General features: G+C 39.2%; 1 protein-coding gene across 1 annotated transcript in view; it reads left to right on the plus strand.

The window, feature by feature from the left end:
* frem3 (Fras1 related extracellular matrix 3) overlaps positions 1–17,798 on the plus strand; it is a 50,203-nt gene that overhangs the window by 12,242 nt on the left and 20,163 nt on the right. The window contains exons 3-6 of the mRNA XM_038271050.1: positions 9,867–10,013; positions 10,668–10,898; positions 10,978–11,103; positions 11,190–11,441. Of these exons, the coding sequence (XP_038126978.1) occupies positions 9,867–10,013; positions 10,668–10,898; positions 10,978–11,103; positions 11,190–11,441 (756 nt within the window). The remainder of the gene's footprint in view (positions 1–9,866; positions 10,014–10,667; positions 10,899–10,977; positions 11,104–11,189; positions 11,442–17,798) is intronic.

The raw sequence follows: 17,798 nt of genomic DNA on the forward strand, positions 1-17,798 counted from the left end.
TTGTTTTTTATTCATGTACCACAGGAATACAACCTTAAAACCTGGGTTTGAAATGGATTGTTTGAGAGTTTGCACCGTTTGATTCACAGAAGTGTCTAAATATTTGAAGATGTAATATTTACGTAATAGTGAAGGAACCAATAAATTTGAAAAATATCAGAGAACTTTATCATGCATGACGGCTCACCAGTACTTTCTAGAAACACCTATTGTGACCTAGGGCTGGGCGATATAGAAAAAAAGCTTATCGATAAAAAAAAAATGCATATTGATCGATATCGATAATTATTGAAAAGATTTGAAACCATATTTTATGTGCAGCTCTGCCTGGACTTTTTATGATATTGCTAAATGATTTAATTTTAATAAAGAACACAAACACAGACCTTGAATTAAATCTTTATTTAACCAACTTTTTTAACCATAACAGAATTGTTTTAAAGAAAAATAACTTAAGAGACCTGAGTTATGTTATTAAATACTGACAAAGAATAAACTAAAGTGACCAGAAAAGTGACCAAAATAAATATAACAAATAAATAAATGCCCCCCCTCCGCCGCCGCCGCCCCCGTTTCCTGCTTTAACCTGAGTTATTACTTTGAAGTTGCTGGCCCCTCAGCATTTTTATCTCAATTGTTAGAACTACGTGGGAAACTGCCCAGAACTGAAAATATATATATATTTTCCCGAAATTCCCGAAGATTCCTCGGAGGAGAGCCGCGCCGGGGCCTACACAGCTCGTACTCCTGCGGGTGTGAGGGGCTGAGATGAAAAAAAAAACAAGTTGGTTGTGTTATCAGACTTCGTTTTCACTGGTTCCCTACGCATTTTACAGATGACTGTGGTTTGTTTTTGGTCCGACTTGCCATGACCGAAATACTGCCGAACTGGCGAACTACAAAAACCCTTCTTTGAAACAATTTCCTCCGCCTCTCCTTGCTGCGACATCTTCATGTGCTCTGTGTTGTGGTTTGAGAGGGCGCCGCTTTGTGACGGCGTGCCTGGGTCTGCGATTGTGATTGGTTGGGAGGAAGCAGTGACTAGCATAAACCTACATGCTAGGCTACAATGAGAAGGAAGGAAAACAGCGTTTCTTTTTTATCGAACTTTTATCGACTCTCTTTTTTTCTATTGCGCCACACGTCTATCGATCGATATATATCGTTATTGAATTATCGCCCAGCCCTATTGTGACCTGTTGGCTCCACATCACATTGGAATAGTTTCTCTGGGATTTCTGCCCATTCCTGAAGGCTGAACTGCTCCAGCTCCTTCATATTGGATGGTTTTAACTAGTGTTGCACCGATACCGATACCAGTATCGGACAGGGCCCTGATCCAGCACTAAAATGGTGCTGTACCGGTACCAAAAAATAGGGCATTGATTCCATTTTGAGAGCCAAAAGTTTATTCAACTATTGTCACTCATTCCAGGTAGGCAATAAAAAGTTCTACTGGATTCACTTTGTATTATTCGTTTTCCTGCTTCACAAAGGTAGGCAGCAGCTAGAGAAAGCCATGATGGCAATTATTTTACATCCAAGTAGTATGCAATACTTCATATATTCGCACACATCATTTTCAAACAGATGGTGTCATGATGGGTTAAGGAATCTGACCCACATGCAACGAAACCACTCAGAGAACACGGGGAAAAGTTTAACAGGTTTATTTGATGTAATGTATACAGAAGTAGGATCTGGAACTCAGTGGACTGTTGAACCGGAACTGGAAAGTCTGAAGGGGAGATCACAGAGATCAGTTCAGGGACCGTAGAATATTTGAATGTGGCTTGAATAATGCTGGAGAGAGACCCATGTTTGAGGGGGATCTTGTCAATCCTTGAATCCAGTAAGTGTGGGGGTAATCCAGAGAAGGGGGGAACTCGCTGGAGAGTGGACAGGTAAACATTTGTTGGACCCGGAGGAGTAATGGAGCGGACTGTCACTTGGATTTCTGATGGGAACTTGAACGGATCAAGAGGAGGTTTTCCCCTACTCAGTGTATTCTCAGTAAATCCTTCCAGGGGGAGAAGGTCCTGGCATTCGGTTTTCACAGGAAGGCTTCCTGTCAAAGAGCAAAGACAAAAACACATTAAACTCAGAGAAACAAAGCTAGGTTAGACTCTGTTAATCTCAGCTTGGCTAGAGTACCCAAAACTGGCAAACACTCTGACGTCGAGGAAGTGACAGCCCACTGCTCAAATACTCCTCCAGTAATGAACCAACGAGCCGCAGGTGTGCAGGGAGGCCCAACGAGGACAGGGCACCACCTGGTGGTGGAGAGGGAAAAACACACAAACAACCCACACAAACTGGATTCCTAACAGATAGTATCTGTATGGTATCGGTATCGGCCAAAAACAGCATTGGCGCAACACTAATTTTAACTTCTTCACAACAAACTAAATATTCTTAACAAGACTGAGGCCTTTCCAAGCCATTTAAATTTCTCCTCCTAATCTAGTGAAGTTTTCTGTTGACTTTAAACTTCCAGTCAATGTCCTCTGGTGGACGGTGAGGCTCTCTGCCAGTCTTAAATCACATGCAGCATGTTCTAAAGCTTTGTTTTTGTCTTAATAGAGCTTTTTGAAGCTTTTTTTGGGGGGGGCTGTGGATCCCTGCAGCTCCTTCAGGATTAGCTTGGCTCTCTGTACTGCCTCTCTGGTTCAGTCTGTGAGTTTTGATGGACATCTCTCTGTTGGTAGGTTTCTTGTGCTGCAAAGTGCTTTATATTTGATGAAGAGGGATTTGATGGCACCCCAGGGGAAAACATCAAATCATTTAGTTATATTTTACGTTTCATATTTTATGTTTAGTTATTTTCTCTTTTATACTTCCCAGTAATACAAATAAGACAATCATTTATGCAAGATATTTTCTGAATTACTAATAATTGGAAGTTATTAGGGGTTATATGATTGGATCTGCAAATTAATCCCCTGGTTCAATTTCGTAAAAAGTCTTCTTTAAGGAAGGTCTTCTTTGGCTACCCAATTATTAATCGATTAAAACAGAAAATAATCGACATATTAATCGATTTGTAAAATTATAGTAACTTTCAGCCCTAAAGCCAAAAGAACCTTAATGCCAGCCTTCTTTTCCCAAATCATTTTGAAGGACAGTTGTCCTGATTGGACACCAACCTGTGTCCAACTCTCAAATGTGTAGCCCTGATTTCAGTTTGAGTTAAGGGTTTTTGAGGTTTGCTTCATAACTAGAAGTGTAGCTCTAGAAGTGTACAGTTCTTGGTAGAATTTAGCTTCAGCTTGGTTTGTTTCTAGGTTCTGCTTGACAGTTGAAGTCTTGTTTCAATACCTCAATAAAGTGGAAACCATCCAGTGTGCTTATCTATAGATGTTAAATATTATTATTATTATTATTACAAATATTATCATCAGACCTGTAATGAGCTCCTCAGTCATTATTAATCAATCTTTTGTCCAGGCAGAGGGGTGTGAATAGAGTTTAACTCTGTCAATTTTGACCAGTTTGACCAGGTTATAAAAAAGGAAAGAAATTACATTATTTCATTCAGTGTTTATCTTTGAATTATTTTATTAGTAGTCATGTGAATAAAAAATCAAGGAAATACAGCCTAGAATAAATGCAACATTTCATGATGAGTGTGTAGACCTATGACTGTAACTCTGAATGATTAAATAGCAGAAATTCAGAAATACATGCAGTCTATAAAATGTTTCATCCCTGCAGAAATTATGTTCATTTTTAATAGAAATGTGAGCTGAATCCAGCAGCTACTGGAAGTCTGGGATGTGCTGGGCAGTCTAATACAGTGAGCACATGATAAAAATGTGTCTTTAATCTGAACATCAATGGGATCAAGGCACGTTCATCTAAATCACATCTCAGTGGAAGTTTAGTAAATTGAGGAATAGAGGCACCATCTAGGTCCATGTTTAAAAGGCTGACTTTGCATCTGCTAATCCCAGAGTGTTTCAGTTTCTTATTTTGAGTTTCTTACATCCATCTGTGCCACCGTGGGAAACCCGGCCTCCTGATTATTTTCTGATTTGTTGTCGCTTACGCTTGCTTCCAGCTCGCTGTCTGACAGCGGAGCAGGCAGGTTCTCCACTCCTACTTTGTTTCCAAACAAAGTGGAGGCAGGCGGAGAAGCATGCCATGGTGGTGGTTTCTGGCCCACCCAGACTGTGGCCTGCTGTTCTCCTCTCAGATGGTCGAACAATGCCAGCACAGGAAGAAGGGGTGGGGGGGTTGAGCTCAGCTGTCACTCTGCTCCTCACAGTCTGGCGGGAAAGAAGGGAAAGGTGGGAGGATCTGGGAGGTGGAGGCAGAGGAAGATCTTTGAGCTCTGCCTTAAAGCAGCTCTGCTAGTTTACTTCATTTCTTAACATGCTGCCTTGCAAGATTCAGGATTTCTTTAAACTATATCAGGTGGTTTAAACATGTAGCTGCTCAGACTTTCTGAAGCTCTTCCAATATGCAGGCTTTAGCGGCATTAGTTCTATTTAAGGTCGCTCTTCCATAAAATCCATCAGATTTTTAGGTTCTGTAAGGTGATTTTTCAATGTTTTTATGATAAAATATCAAACTGTTGGTCTGAAACTAAACTGTCTATATATATTATTTTTCCACTTCTGATTTAAATGAACTTATTGGCTACAAAACATTTCTGATAATATTCCTATTTCTGAAATGCATTTATATATATATTTTTTTCATAAATAATGACCTCAAAAAGAGCTGGATCAACTAAATCGGCATTGGAAATATAGTGATGGGGTTTTAAAAGATTAAAGAGTAAAGCTTTATTTAAAACATAATGTAAACATGAGAAATTGGTTTTGCTTATGCTTTAAGGCTTGGCATAAAAAGAGTGAGAGATCTCTTAGAAACTGTAGATTTCATCAATCAGATGCAACAAGATATTTATCAACCCAACGAGGAGCTGCCTCTGTGCAAAGGAAGCCAGAATGCTGTCACTGTTCAGGATGAAACGGACTGGATGTGAGAAGTAAGCAACCAAAACATGAAGAAATCATAAAAAGAAAAAAAACTTTTAAATAAGTCCACCTAAAAAGAGGAAACAGTCTTGCTGCTTGAATGTGAAGATTTCAGGGCAGTGGTGATGATTTTAAACCTGGTCCTCTCTGTGCATCATGAGTTGGGACAGATGGCTGCAGTGGAAGGGTTTAAGCTGCAGCACTTCATGAATACCTGTAGTCTCATGCTGCTGACTCATAAAACCTCCTTTGTTTTATTTTCTACCCATTTTAAAGCTGAAAAGCAGACCTTCCTGATTACTTGACGCCAAACTTGAAGCAGCTTTTTGTCTCCAGTCGTGTTCTTTGATAATCCTTGATGATAGCCACTGGCAGAGCTTCATCTCCATCTGAGCCTCAAACCGGGCCTGGGGCCAGCTCTCCGAAGATCAGCACAGAAGCAATCTGATAAGTGAAGCTTATTAAAGACTCTCTGCTTCTCTTTCTTTTCCTGTCCATCCATCAAGCTCAATAAAAAGGCCTAATGAGGATGTTTGATAAGCATCACACCAACTAGCAATAAATATGCTTTAATGTTATTTTATATAGAATCTTTTGACTCTAATAGTTTAAGGAAGCTAAAAGAACAGGAAACCAGAGCAATAAAGATATTTGAGGTTGTTTGTTTTTTGAGCAAAAACAAACCTGAAGCTCAGAGTTTGACAGATTTAATCTGCTTGCATTGTTAGCAGAGTAACAGGGCTCTGAGTTGGATATTATTTTGGGTTCACGCTGATGTCCTTGTCCCTTAGAGGTCTGAAGTTTCATTATTTTCAATAAACAGAGATGGGAAGTAACGAAGTACAAATACTTCGTTACTGTACTCAAGTAGATTTTTCTGATATTTTTACTTTACTTTACTACTTATTTTTATGGCGACATTTTACTTCTACACCTTACATTTTTACACAAATATCTGTACTTTTTCTCCTTACATTTTAAAAAATTGGCTCGTTACTTTAGTTTTGAATCATTTCAATGGAGTTACCGTTATTATTTTTCACGTCATCAATACCAAATTCAATCTAATTGGATGGGAATCTACGTTGCATTTGACGCACCACTACAAGATGAATCGACAGATTCAGCGGTATTCATTCGCGGCAAATCATTGCAGCTTGGTGCCGGTGGCGTTAGCATAGTAGCATGGACGACGAGATGATTGAAAATGAACACAACGGAGATCTAGATGTCTGCCAATAGACCTATTGGCAGACATCCATTTAAAATGTAGGCAACGGCATGAAAAAAGTGGTTTCTACTTTTACTTTTATACTTTAAGTAAATTTACAAGCCTGTACTTTGTTACTTTTACTTGAGTAAAGAAGTTTAATCAGTACTTCCACTTTTACAAGAGTATTTTTAACACAAGTATCTGTAATTTTACTCAAGTGAGTACTTTTGCCATCTCTGTCAATAAATAGAATAAAGATCTGTTCAATAGATGGGACCTTTCTGGACCAAAGAGGGAATGTGTTCCTTGTTTCACTCAGTGCTGCACCAACCAAGGTTGATTTCAGATCTCTGTGACTCTTCTACTTCTATCCCGGCCCCATCTGATAGAACATTCTACTTCTATCCCTCAAGAACTTAATTGGTCCTTTTTTGGTCTAGTGGTCAGGATTCAGCACTCTCACACCCGTGGCCTCAGCTTGATTCCCGGTCAGGGAAGCTACCTTTTTAGGAGGTCTAGTGGTTAAGGCATTGCAAGACCCTTAACCCCACACTGCTTCCCAGGCGCTGCACAATGGCAGCCCACTGCTCCCAAAGGAGATGTGTTAAATGCAGAGAGTTCATTTCGTTGCTCTGTACTTGTGACAGGGGGGAAAAAAGATGAAACTAGGTTTGAAAGTTTCTTTGTCAGTTAGAGGTCCCATCACCTTGAAACCTTCACACATAACCAGCCCTCCCCACCCCTAACATGCGTACGCTGAAACAAACATGTCAACCATAATGAATTTTACACTCAGTGCTTGTTGGTCGTCCACCAGCGGTCAATGGTAGCCAATGGTACCTCTTCTGCTTTTCATTCTACATCCAACCTCTTCCCTCCTTCTTTATCTCCATGCGATCATATTTGGTCTCTCTGCTGATGATGATGATGACATCCCAGAAGCAATATAAGGGAAAGAATAGAAATTCATCTATTCTCTTTGCAAAGTCTTTATTGATATTTTATGTAATCTAGTTTTGCATGCTTTAATCATTGGGGATATTATTCAACATTTTTCTACCTTATTCAAAAGTGAGCTGTATGTATGTCTGGTTGATCACATCCAAAAAAGATGATGGTACAGATGTCCTACAAGAACGGATCGGATAGTGACGGCCCCCACATTAAATGACTTGATGCTAAAAGCTTCCTGCTTCCTATTCCTGCCTCCTTCTTTTTATTACAGCCAGATCTGTTCAGACAGCTCTGATCATGAAGGCAAACTGACACTTTTGCTAAAGTTTTCTTACTGATAGGATGAAGCCCATGTCTATCAACAGTGAGGTACAAATGCCTGACGTTAGCTTTTGGATTGGCGCAGTGGTTCCCAAGTAGGGGGGTGCACCCCCTAGGGTGGGGGTAGTGTAATTGCAGGGGAGGCTGGAAGAAATAATTGAATAAACAACCCAATTTGAGAGTTAGTTTTTAATGTATTGATAGTGATTATGAATTCTATTGAAGTAAAATAAAAAGTTAAGCTTGACTGTTTAAGTTAGCTGATGTGTTATTGATTTTTTTATTGAATTCCTACGATAAGTTACAGCATCTTATTAACCAATAATCATGATAAACCAATAAATCCTGCTCCAGGATGTCTGATTTAATCGAGTCTGTCTTCATCCTACTGCATCCATAGTTTTTCTGCTTGGTTTAGTGTTGAAACATGAGTTTCAGGAAGGCGTTCCCCCACCGATCCGATGACAGATGACCCCCCACCCCCCTCGTCCTCATTCTCTCCATACACATTGCATAAAGGCTGTGGCCTCTTTCTTTGTCACTGAAGCAAAACTGAGCTCAGTACCGATATGTTAAGGTTTTATTTTTCTCCAGTTTTTTGTTTAAAACAGGTGATTTTTTGTTTTTTTCTGACACATGAATGCTACGACATAAAGCTCTCAGGTTTTCCAACCATACTCCCTAACAGTATTCTTCGCTTCTTCTGAGTAGATTAAAGTTCACAGGCTGCTGCCAGTGGGAAACTTATTGTCCAACCTCCTTGACCAGAACTCAGAGAGGAATCTGCTAAGTCTGACCCTTTTACCTTCACATGTCACAGGCCACCACTCTAATTACAGGAGAAACCTGTGATCTTAAGGATTCCTAAAGTATCGAACGAACTAAACTGATCCGACAGTTGGGGGGATTATTTAAGTCATGAGATAGAGTGGAAACATTTGAAGGTTGAGGACCAGAGCTATGGGACTTAGATCTTTTCATTCTACCTGTTGAGTGGAATATTTGTTCAGCATTAAGAGCCGGGCCTCTATATGTTCAAACTAATAAACCTGTAGGACGTTTTATAACTGTTCTCTAAAGCCACAAACTCGTTTCTGGCATATTTCCGCCTGAATGTTTGACTTGTTCCTGGCAGAGATGTTGGAGTTCTGTTAGACTGGGTGGTTCCCTGGCAAGCATAAATTATGAGGTTTGAAAAGAGTAAATTTTAAGAATAAGGGAAAGGAGTCCAAAAAGGTGATCTACAATTTGTACATTTAAAATAAAACTAACTCACTTATTACGTTTCATGTGGATGATATCAAATTTTCTTATTATAAAGCCTAAAATACTCATTCCACTGGCTGACCATCCTTTTTACCTGCTCAAATTAAAAGCAAAGATATTTTCATTTATTTCCAGATCAGTTTTTGTCATTTGCACAAAAAAAAGTTATATATATATTTCAGAGGATACCAACCCTCCCAGAAAATCTGTTGGACCAACAGGATAAACTAAAACTCAAGCTGAAGTGTCTTTTAAGAAGGAAAAAGGTTCTTACTGTCTGACAAATTTAATGATATTAACGATAATAATAATAATAATCATTGGCAGAGTTAGAATGACGTGTGTTCCCTAGAATAATTTGCTTATTTTTAGGTTAAAAAAAAAGAGCAAGCAATCCTGGTGACAAGATGTCCCACAAAAAACAGAATTGGATTCTTTGAACAGATAAACGCAGCAAATTAGCAGCTTGAATTGACGGCTGACATCTCTGATGAAAATGTTTGTTCCTTTGCTGTGATTTAAAACTTCTACAGCTGTTAACATGATCATGTTTAAGTTTGGCGCATTAACCAGCCAGAAGCAAAGGATTGGATTTCCTGTTTGCAGCTCACTAATTAACGATCAAGCAAAGGTGCTGCTGCTGGGCTCCAACATCCAGCTGATTCCTTGCTGGATCTGAGCAACATTTACTGAGTGATGCTGAGTTTATGACTGCGTCCCGAAGAAAGAGTGGCGTTGGTCATTTTGCTCATTCAGGGAGAGGAATAAAAGTTTAATCTAACAGCTTTAATGCCCTCACCGTAACAGAACGACTTGGTGAGATTGCTTTAAAGCTATTTGTTGCAACAGTTTACCAAAAATTTGCTGCAAATCAGTTATATAGAAAAAGTTAATCTTGATTCTTAAAAAAAAAAAAAAAAAAACAGAAGATTGTAGAACTACTCAAGCTGGAGTTAAGATCATTTCCAGGAAGTCTTGGTATTAACTTATCATGTTTCCCTCCTGAAATTAAAAAGCTCCATTTATCTTTGAGCTCACCGGGGATTTCAGTTTAGCCGCCTCACTGACTCGGAATTAGAACAAAGTATTGTGGCAGATTTGAATCAAGGCCCTTTATCCCTCTGCAGGTGGAAACAAACTCAAAGCGCAGCCGTTTCGTCTTAACTGGGCCTGGATCTCTCTGGAGCGGGAATACTACCTGGTGGATGAAGATGCCAAATTCCTGGAGGTGACGCTGAAACGTAGAGGCTATCTGGGAGAAACCTCTTTCATCAGTAAGTGATGACGCCTGCTGAATAGTTGGTGATAATAGTTTTATTTGTCCATTGGAAAAATAGTTTCATCTTTTTAGCTCCAGTGCCATTTTACAGCAATCGTCAAATTCTTATTCGGAAGTATAGAAGTACATCCGATTAATCCAATAATTTCAATTGATTCATTTTTAACATTATATCCTTTGTTATATCAATCACTAAAGGAGGTCACCATTTTTTCCACTGTGAAATGCATGCTGGGTAGATGACATGGTTAGAAATGGAACCTACAGAGTAAACCCAAGAAGGCTAACATCAGCATAGTTTTTTTTTTTATCATAACATGTTTGACTAGCGTAAATTTTAAAACAGGAAAACACAGATTATGCTTAAAGTCTTTCTCCCGCATCGACAAATATGACTTTTAAACTATACAAAAACACATCGAAGTGAGGAGCACCAACTGATGTGGTTGGATGTTTCCTGTTGGAGGCCATTTTGATGACTGCATCGTCCATGTTGAAGAGCTCTGGGGGGCAAACCCAACAAGAATCTGGTTTAAGGAAAACAAAACTCTCCAGCTCCTATATCTCTGTTGGAATTATTTTTGTTTTATTCATATATAGGAATCGAAAACCCACATCTTACGGCTCATTGGGTTCCTCTCTTTTTCAGGCATCGGAACAAAGGACGGATCCGCTGAGAAGGACAAGGACTTCCGTGGCAAAGCCCAGAAGCAGGTCCAGTTTAACCCGGGCCAGACGACAGCAACCTGGAAGGTGAAGATCTTCACTGACCAGGAGTTTGAGACCTCAGAGACTTTTGAGATTCAGCTGTCAGACCCCGTCATAGCGGTTCTGGAGTACCCCGATACAGCAACAGTGGAGATAGTAGATCCTGGAGATGGTAGGAATCTGATGCAGAGAATTGTATGACTTTCCCGTTTCCTTTAATGCATACCCTGATCGATGTTCTTTCCTAATAGAATCAAAGGTGTTCATTCCACATGCAGAGTTCAGGATAGAGGAGGATGTTGGGGAGCTATTGGTACCAGTCAGGCGCTCAGGAGATGCCAGCCAGGAACTTATGGTGGTTTGTTTCACTCAACAAGGTGAGATAAACCTGTTTGGAAAAGTGCTTCCAATCATCTAATGCTGGAAGTTCTCCCACAGGAATAAAGTTTCTGTTCCTCCACAGGTAACGCTACCGGAACCATACCCACCACCGTCCTCTCCTACTCTGACTACATCACCCGCCCCGAGGACCACACCAGCGTGCTACGCTTCGACAAGGATGAGAGGGAAAAGATCTGCCGCATCATCATCATCGATGACTCCCTCTACGAGGAAGAGGAGAGCTTCAACGTCAGCCTCAGTATGCCGATGGGTGGTCAGCTGGGCGCAAATTTCCCTTCCGCCAAAGTCACAATTCTGGCCGACAGCGACGATGGTGAGTAGACAATCATTTTTCCCTCTGTTACGTTTTAAGACTTTTTTAGTTCCCATAAAATAACAAAATCCAATCTCCTAAAAGCACAACTTGAAGGAGACATGAGCCATAACTCCTCCCACATATGATATTTTAAAATGCTGCTACTGCAAGATGGTGAAGGTGGTGTCTAGAGGACCAGTGAATGTGCAGGGAGGAGGCTGAGAGTGGCAACACAAACAGAGGATTCCAGATATGATGGTTTGCAATGGAACTGTCGGCTCTCTTTCTGCTGTCTTAACCAGAGACAGAGGAAACAGAAGCAACGAGAGGATGGTTCTGTGGAGGAGACAAGCAGCCCAGAGCAGTGGTGTCAAAAGTAGACAATTTTGTTACTAAAGTAGAAGTATAGAAACTGCAGTTTAAAAACGCTCTGGTAAAAGTTGAAGTATCAACTTGACCTTTTAACTCAAGTGAAAGTGAAAAAGTATGTGCTCCAAAAACTACTAAAAGTATAAAAGTATAAAGTAACCTTAAAAAAAACAGCCAGATGCCACTATATGAATTGAAAGCGTAATTTTTTAATTCTTTGAGATGGGGCTAAGTTGGTCTCTTGTTGGTCTCGGTCTCTCGATACGCTCTCGCCTGTGTCCGACCTTTCATACATTTCAACATCTTTTTTTGAATCCTACATTGTAGCATGGCATAGACAATTCACGTTAGCAGTTTGAAGAACACCTGCTTGTTTCTGATGATTTCCTTTAACTAACCAATGAGTGTTTGCGTTCTATGACTCATCCAATTACACTAGTTTTCACTAGATGTGGATGGAGCCAATGATCTGCATTGGATGGAGCACATGATGTGAAATAAACATTTATAAACATTAGACCGAAGCCAAGAGTAACAACTAACGTTTGTTTAAAAAAAGTTAAGGAATAAAAAGTACAGATACTTGTGTGTAAATGTAATCAGTAAAAGTCAGAAGTAGGAAGAAAAATAAGTAATGGAGTAAAGTATAGATACCTAAAAAGTGTACTTAAGTACAGTAACTGTACTTCATTACTTGACACCTCTGGCCCAAGAGCAATACGAGTTTGAGCCGTTGGCTCAGAGGTTCTATGTGGTTCTGCTCCATCCTTCCTCATATTTGCTTCTCATGGGGACCGTCACTAAAGATATGAACCAAACACTCTGAAATACCTAAATTAATAACCATCAAGTCTGGGGACCTACTGACACAAAACAAATGTGAAAGTGTTCTTTTTTTTTTTTTTTTGCCTAGAATGATAAAGACAATCTTTTTGTCCAACTTTTATGCATTTAGGGATGATCCAGTATCTTTTTATTTTATTTTTTTATTTCTATTTTCTTTCTTCAATATTTTTTTTTCCAATAGCTCTCTGGTCATGTCTACACATTTGAACATACTAGAAAAATGATGAAAACTGATTTTCATCCCATTTTAATGCATTTACTATTTTCATTTACCTTTAAAATGGAGATAATCATGATTTATTTTCATTTCTCATCATAAACAAACTTGTTTAATTTATCATCAGTCCCTAAGCTAACCTGAACTATCCAGAGAACTGCTGACATCAATTCTTCCAAATGACATCACATACCAGGCTAAGCCAATAGCAAAGATCAGATGCAGTAACACATATTCAACCTGAGGGGGGCACCAAACAGATTGGATTTCAACAAATATGCAGAAAATTGTCATTTGAAGTAGGGCTAAGCTAATACACATTTCATATGGTTTGTGTGTAAATAGAAGCAGAAGTTATACATCGTAAGAATGTTTGTATTTACACACAAATAAACTATTTCGATTGTATACAAGTAGTGAAATAATATGAAAATAATATGACATTATATGAAACCTTTTTTGGCTTATGTGTACAAAGTAAATGCATCAAGCTGCTATTAGCTGGTAAATTAGCTAACTGATCAGGTCGCTAGCCTGCAATTAGCTGCTTTACAGACACAGCTAACCCATAGATTATTTTTGATAGTATTTTCTTACCAAGAGGAATTTAAATGCTGTCGATATCTTCCTGATGTAAAATAATCTTCCTCTAAAAAAAAAGATTTTCAGAAGAACCATTTTTTTCTTCTGTTTATTTATGAAATGCTTAAATTCTGACCCATTGATAATAGAAGCAGAAAAACATTTTAAAAAATTATGAATCTGTTCTGTGCTCACACACACAACTAAGGAGAAAATTGATTCATCTTTCTTCTTCCTGCTCTTTTTTTCATAAATATGAAAAAAGGCCTAATTGTGCCAATTTTCTTTGCCTGCAAATCTAAAAGAAAGATGTTCCTACCAGAACAGTTAACTAAAGGCCTTCAAAAGACCACTGAGGAATCTCTCATTAGTTCATTTTTGAAGTGATTAATTTTTGACTTACTCCAATCATTTCAACTGATTCATTGCACTGGTTATGCTGTCAGGGTCTCGTATGAGAGGAAATAATGAATAATTGTAAGGAAAGAGCAAATTAAACCTTTATTCTTCAATAAAAATAGCAAAAAATGATTCTACAGCTGCTTAAAAGAAAAGTATGAAGAAAATCAAGATCGAGACGGTTCAAAATATTGTAAAAATCAAATTTTTATTTTCCGCCTTGACTAAACTGCAGTTAAAACAGCAAAATAACAAATTTGTGTTTGTTGCACAGTCTAGCACAGTTTAGTAACAGGAATGCAGCCATGTGCTGCGGCTGAGCGGCTGCAGGAATTCAGTCCTTTGAGGCGTCATGTTTCCTTTCTGAGATCTGAGAGCTGCTGACAGCACCGTAAGCCTGGCATGTGGCTTTGCAGCCTTCAGGTCTGTGATACCTGTGGCTTAGATGAGCCGAGCTCTTCCGTGCTGGTCTGCCTGAGACATTACGGCTATGTTATGATGAACAACCTCCATCTCATCAGGTAAAGGTAACAGGGATAGAGGAAATCCTTTTGCTCCCAAAGCCTAACGACAGGTGGTGGAGTAAGAGGGACCATTGTCCATATGACAGACATGTTTTCCTTCTGTCCCATCTGCTCTTTGCAGCTCAATGCCTGTGTCGGCTGTTTTCTGATTTGCTACATTCTCTCCCTCTCTATGTCCTTCCCAGAGCTCAGTTTAACTAATTTACTACATCCACGTATAATTAAAGTTCTGTTCAAGGACACGTGGGAAAACAAGGGAGGACACCTCAGTCTGAGCCTCTTTTGTGGTTCCACTTCTTGGTGGGTCCTGGAATAACGCCGTAAATCTGCTGCAGTGCCTGCATGTGTTTGGATGCGTCTGTCCGCCTGAGTAAACTTCAAATCTGGGTTTATGCCAGCATTGAGCCTCCATTGTTACTGTATTTGTCTGACTCTTCCTCCCACTGACACCCCCTGTGGGCTTACTGGTGCTGAATGCGAGCAGAGAGGGGCTGAAGACGTGTCAACAGAGCTGCGGCACCATTTCTACTCCACAGGGAACAGAAACTTTGCACTTGAGATGACATTTCTGCTCAAAATGAAGCAGTTTGTACCCCGAATGCAGAGAAGCCTCCATCCCTGATCTGAACCACTTGGTTTCTTCCGTCCGTTCTCCTATAAAATCCGTCAAAGTTTTGCACATTGAGCAATTACTATGCAGCAGACTCGACATTTATTTATACATATGAAGTGAAGTATTTATATTCACTTTTAAACTAATTATTTTTACTTTTATTTATCATTTTAAAATTTATTGGTAAATCTGATTTTGGATTGAGGTATTACATGAATAAATGTTAAGTCTTATTTCATGGTTTATTTATTTTTCATGTATCAAATCAAATCAAATTTATTTGTATAGCCCTTTACAATAGCCAAATGGTACCCAAAGTGCTTTACAACAAAACCAAATAACAATACTTAACACATATAAAACATACAGATACAATTAAAAGTGCTGTAGTGGTGCAGTGCTGCAGGACATTAAAAGCCTTCCAGAGGTGCATAGAAAGGGGCACACAGAGTATTATCCTAGTCAGAATGAAATGCTAATTTTAAAAAGTGGGTTTTAAGCTTTTTTTTTTAAAAGGCTAGTTTGTTCCACAGTCTGGGAGCAGCGACGGCAAAAGAACGATTGCCCCACTGTTAGAGTCTTGACTTAGGGACCTCTAACAGAAGCTGATCCGAGGAGCGAAAAGCTCTGCCACAATTGCGAAAAGTTAAAATCTCAGACAAGTAAGAGGGGACGAAGCCATGGATGGCCTTAAAAACAAACAGCAGAAGTTTAAAATCAATTCTAAAAAGGACTGGAAGCCAGTGGAGTGACGACAGCACAGGAGTAATGTGTTCACGTCTGGATGTGTTTGTTAAAAATCGGGCAGCAGCGTTCTGCACAAGTTGGAGATGAGAAATTGATGACTGACTGAGGCCAACGTAAAGGGCATCGCAGTAGTCCAGTCTTGAACTAATGAAAGCATGGATTGCCTTCTCAAGATCCTGCCGACCAGAGATGGGAAGTAACGAAGTACAAATACTTTGTTACTGTACTCAAGTAGATTTTTCTGATATTTTTACTTTACTACTTATTTTTATGGCGACTTTTTACTTCTACTCCTTACATTTTTACACAAATATCTGTACTTTCTACTCCTTACATTTTTAAAAATTGGCTCGTTACTTTAGTTTTGAATCATTTCAATGGAGTTACCGTTATTATTTTTCACATCATCAATACCAAATTCAATGTAATTGGATGGGAATCTACGTTGCATTTGACGCACCACTACAAGATGAATCGACAGATTCGGCGGTATTCATTCACGGCAAATCATTGCAGCTTGGTGGCGGTGGCGTTAGCATAGTAGCATGGACGACGAGATGATTAAAAATGAACACAACGGAGATCTAGTCCTATTGGCAGACATCCATTTAAAATGTAGGCAACGGCATGAAAAACTTGGTTTCTACTTTTACTTTTATACTTTAAGTAAATTTACAAGCCTGTACTTTGTTACTTTTACTTGAGTAAAGAAGATTAATCAGTACTTCCACTTTTACAAGAGTATTTTTTAACACAAGTATCTGTACTTTTACTCAAGTATGGAAAGTGAGTACTTTTGCCATCTCTGCTGCCGACTGAGAAAGGACTTGACTTTGGCCAAAAGAGCTGGAAAAACCTTGAGCTGACAACGGAGCTAATCTGTTTGTCAAATCTGAGCCCAGTATCAAATGTTACCCTGAGATTTTTGACATGAGATTTAAAAAATGTCTGTATGTAAAAAAAAAATGTATGTCTTTCATTTGACATTTTTGGTCTTTCATATATCTCAGAGATTACAGTGATCGCAAAAAACATCTCTTGTGACCCCCTGGGGGTCCCGACTTCCTCTTTGGGAAACCCTGCATTAAAAGTTGTGACCAAAACTGAAACGACAAGGTTTCATTCCTTCACATCAATCAGTGATGACGGGCTGAACGAAAGGTTCCTGTATAAAAACAAATTAACCGGCTGCATTTCTACAAATTCCAGACAGATCAAACAACAAACTGGCTCCAAACTTTGATCTTAAGTGATAGAGGATGAAAAACTAGACTTCAGACTCTTTAAAAACTTAGATTTTATAATTTACAGATATTAAAGTTAGATTCAAACCAAGCATGTCAAATCTGTATTAAACATTTTCTTTTAAGCATTGATTTCTCACTTCCTGTCCCCTTTGAGGTGTAAATACAGAGAAAGTTAGTCATTCTAAGAACACAGATCTAGGCCGGTCTTCATAAGAAAGTGATAATGTAAAAAAAAGAGCAACTTTTAAATCATAAAATTCAAAGCATTAATTGTAACGTTTGGTGAGAACCTACTGCAGTGACAGGATGAAGAACCGAGGTCTTTCATGGCGCCATGCACAGAAACGAGGGAGATTTCTTCACATTGATGACCTATAAATAAGGATATTCATAAAAGTTTCCTTCAGTTCCTTCTTATTGAGTATAAAAGCTGCAGCTCTGAACCTTTGGGTTCATCTCTCCTCACCAGACTCTGGGTGATGAAAACCTGTTTTATGCAAAAGTGACGAGAGATTAATGGACTCTGAATTCTTCAACTGTGTCTTCCTACAAAGTGACCAGTTACCTCCTGGTCTCACTGACTCTGCCTCCTATCAGGGCCTCAATCAAGACAAACTGGAACATCTCTAACATCAGTCTGCATGCACGTGTGTGTGCACAGCAAATTCTTTAGGTGTATCCTTGGCTCTTTGGTGTGGAGTTCAGACCGGGCGTTCTGGACCTGGATGAGCAGGGAGGGAACGTCGAAGGAAGAGAGGATATTCCTGTGACTTTTGCCAAACTGATCTTTGCCTGCTAAAACCACACAGCAAAGCTGCTGAGATGGACTTC

This window comes from Cyprinodon tularosa, unplaced genomic scaffold (genome assembly GCF_016077235.1).
Source record: "Cyprinodon tularosa strain WSP-4 unplaced genomic scaffold, ASM1607723v1 ctg79, whole genome shotgun sequence".
NCBI lineage: Eukaryota > Metazoa > Chordata > Actinopteri > Cyprinodontiformes > Cyprinodontidae > Cyprinodon > Cyprinodon tularosa.